Source organism: Cariama cristata, unplaced genomic scaffold, assembly GCF_000690535.1.
Source record: "Cariama cristata isolate BGI_N322 unplaced genomic scaffold, ASM69053v1 scaffold22918, whole genome shotgun sequence".
Lineage (NCBI taxonomy): Eukaryota > Metazoa > Chordata > Aves > Cariamiformes > Cariamidae > Cariama > Cariama cristata.
In genome coordinates this window covers 2,993-6,644 of record NW_009629743.1, presented here as the reverse complement: position 1 = coordinate 6,644, position 3,652 = coordinate 2,993, and the positions used below count along the sequence as shown (strand labels likewise).

Sequence of the window (3,652 nt, the reverse complement as noted above, 5' to 3'; positions counted from 1 at the left end):
CCGACGTTAAGCATCGCGTTAAGCCGCCTTGCCTTTGCTCATCCCCCAGAAACCGCAACCCATCTGCTTCCCTCTCCTGTTCCCTACTGGGAAACTGCTCAAGGCTCTCCACAGAGCTGTTACACGGCAAGATGTTCTTTGACATTTCCAACGAGACTTTTGTGTGCAAAACATCTCGCTCCGACGGGCGCCTGGGAAGCGTTGGGGGAGCCATGGCAACGGGAACACAAAGCACCATTTATACAACTCTTATCTCTTAAAGATCTTCCCCATTGTCACTCCGGTCTGGGGGTCCCTTCGCCATGTCCCCCCAGGAGTATCACTGGCCACACTGCTCCCCGCCACCACGGGATTCAATGAAGGACCACTGTTCTGGCTTTGAAACTACCCAACGAGCCTGGATTGCCAAAAAAACCTTAAACGAGTGAGCCGAGCCGAGCCGAGCCGAGGGTGCACAGACCCCGCGGGCTGGGTGAGCTGAGGAGGGATGAAGCCCCAGGCTGGAGCGGTGCGGGGCGATGCGCGGGGGATGCCCGCACTCCTAACGTGAAACAACCATTGGATCAGTCCGGGCGTTAGCATGGATGACCTTTAGGGACAGGCCAAGCATGTAGGGAGGGAGAGCTGCTCTCCAGTGGGGTTTATGTGGGCTTAGATGACATTCTGGGGGAAAACGAGGTGGTTTTTTCCAGTAGCACTTATGAGCATCTCCAGGCCCGTGGGAGCAGCAGGAGGCTGCAGGAGCCAGCTGCAGGGAGGGCAGAGGAGTAGCATCCCCCTGCCCACAAGCCCCAGCCAGCATCCTTGACCCGGTACCTGCCTCCAGCCTTACAGGAAGGGCCGTTTCCAGCCCAGTGCTGCCTTTCCCCCCCGGCGCTGAGGGATGCTCGCTGTAATGAGTCGCCCGTTCCCCCAGCAGGCTGAGCTCCCATACCCTGTCCATCCCCACTGCGTTTCCCATTCCCATTCCTCTCCCCAAGTAATAAACCCCTGATGGCAGCCGGCTGTTAGTCCTTGGAAGCTGCCTACCAACATTTTCCCACGGAAAGTGGCGAAGTGACAGACCAGAGACATTTGCTGGCCAAGGAGGATGAATCAGCTCCAAAGTGCACACGGAAGGGATCTCCTCCTGTGACTGGCAAACAGCAAGTCATATGAATTGGAGCTCTGTCCTCACCGTCTACAGAGCAGACCCCGCCTGTGTGGCAGAAGCGTTGCAAAACCTCCTCTGGAGTTTTTACAGATTATATATATATATTTCTGCTTGAGTCATATGAATTTTGGCTGCCAGGAGAGCAGAGAAAAGCTCAAAGACGGAGTGGGCAGGACATCCCCAGCCTCAAGGGCTGGCAGCGATGAGCTTCCTGGCCTGATTCATGGCCACTTGTGACTTACGTGCCCCGCTGCGCTCAGCCCAGAGCAAAGCTCCCCTCCCAAAGAACGCAAAAGACTCACCGAGATTCAACCCCAGCCCGAAGCTGGGAACTTCTCAAAACCAGCGAGCAGAAAGAAAATGCACGTTAAGGGCACGAGCAAAGAGCAGCCAAAAGACCCAGCCAGAAATGAAAGATGGTGGTGTCCCGGCACATCTTCTCAGCCGTAAGAAGATGCTCCCCACCAGCCAGCCCAGACTGCAGGAGCAGCGTCAAGCCCTGCCCACCTGAGGAGCAGGATGCTCCAGCTCGGGCCCTCGCAGGACCAGGGTGCCTTTAACCCCTTTGGTGCCTAATCCCACCAAAAGATAAAGGTGGTTTTTGGGAAAGCCCCTCTACTCCAGTCCTTGCAGGCTCTGCCTGTGCAACATCACGTCGAGGCTACCCAGCTCCCAGCCCCCTGCCAGACTTTGCCACTGTCTGACACAGTCACCCAGGGGCCTTTTCCCTTGCCCAGAATTGTTCCTGCCTCCTGCCAGGAAAATGAATCAACCCCTGGCTCTGCCTCTTAATGCCAGGGAGCTGCTGCTTTCATGCCAGCTCAGAAGGGAGGAACGGGCTGCCCGTGCCCCATCCCCGCCTCGCTACCCACCCACACTGCTGCATCTTGCTCTCCACTGGCTGAAATCCCACATCCACCCATTCCCCCTCTGCCCAACAGCTTTTTCCCAACTGAGCCAGCTGGGAAGCTCCAGCAGCTCCGCTCCTGCCCAGGCAATATCAGGACAAACCCATCTCAAATGTGCAGATGGCCACAACACTTCACCTTCCAGTCCGGCGGGAGCTGGGCACCAAATCCCAGAGCGGGAAACATCTTGTCTCTAAAAGAGAAGAAAAAACGTGCGGGTGTATTTACACACACGAAGCAGGCTCTTGCTACAGCCTCCTCGTGCTACCAGCTGCCCAACGCCCAGCTACAGTGAAAGCGCCAGCTAAAAAATGTGCCAGCCTTCCCTTCTCCCGAAACAACACAGTGCCTTTAAAAATCATGAGAGCTGAACAGAGAGAGAATAGATGTTCCCCTCTGGCTTTTGATCTTTAGAGAAAAAAAGAGTCCAGCTTTGCTTCGTCACCTACAGGCATCAGGAGCATCCTCTTGCCCAAACACCTGAGTCTCTTGCAGACATGTAACCCTGGAGATTTAAAAAAAACCTAACTATCCATTTTGGTCATAAAAGCCAGCATGGCGAGACCAACAGATTTGTATTTTGTTTTCTCTAGCGATGGCTAAGATGATATTTTTCTGTGTTGCACACCTCAGGGCGGCTGGGGAACAAGGCAGCCGGGGGGTGCAGCTGCCGACGGCAGATACCAGCAAGCTGAGGGCACCTGCCTCTGCACCGAGAGAGCCCCAAGCAGCTGCTTTCCAGCTGTCCCTGGTAGAGGATGCTCCACCTCTACTAACACACCCTTCCTCTCAACAGCGGCGATGGGGCGGGGGGGAGAGGAGAAAACCTGTCCTTATCCTCTCCTCCTCCTGCATCCCAATGTACATGGCAGTTTTCTCCCAAGGAGCTTTTCAAAAGCAAGGTATTATTTAACCCTGTCTTTGCAGACGGGAAATCAAGGCACACGCATCCCAGCAGCCCCTTGGGAAACCAGGGAAACATCTGCAAAGCAGGGGTGGAGGCAGAAGGGCACCGTCCTTACGTGTCATAGTCCTGGATGATCTGGCCGACAGCCCAGATAGCCGACAAGTACTCGTTTGTCCCCATGGGGTTGATATAGTGCAAAGAGGAGGGGTCTCGCGGGTTCCCGTTGGAGGCTGTGAAGTCAATCCCAACCTGGGGAACGAGAGAGAAGCACAGACCCGTCCTCCTTTAGCAGACACCACCCCAGACCTGGCCACTGAGCCTCCATTGCCTTTGAGGTCCGCACACAGTCCCACCAAGACCCAAACCTCAAACAGTTGAAAAAGTTTAACAAAATCCAGCTCTTCACCTACCCTAAAAAAAAGCTGATTAAATACCAAGTCAGGCAAAGCCATTCACTATTACACCTGCATTTTTCACCTCTGAGCATCACATAAGGTGTTCCGAAGCAGCCCCCGCTCCTGGAGCAAGCCATCACCACCTCCAGCACAGGACTCTCGCTGCCCATCTCCCAGGCATTAAGCTCAGGGACGGAGTAGCCCCATGGACACCAAGGCAGGCAGGGCCACCTGGGCATGAGGATCTCAAGGTCTTTGACCAAAGAGTCGCAACCCCGAGCAGGTCTTT

General features: G+C 55.1%; 1 protein-coding gene across 1 annotated transcript in view; it reads right to left on the bottom strand.

The window, feature by feature from the left end:
* LOC104165619 (copine-2) overlaps positions 1–3,652 on the bottom strand; it is a gene marked incomplete at its 5' end in the record, with an annotated part of 17,029 nt that overhangs the window by 10,475 nt on the left and 2,902 nt on the right. The window contains 2 exons of the mRNA XM_009705293.1: positions 2,200–2,254; positions 3,084–3,217. Of these exons, the coding sequence (XP_009703595.1) occupies positions 2,200–2,254; positions 3,084–3,217 (189 nt within the window). The remainder of the gene's footprint in view (positions 1–2,199; positions 2,255–3,083; positions 3,218–3,652) is intronic.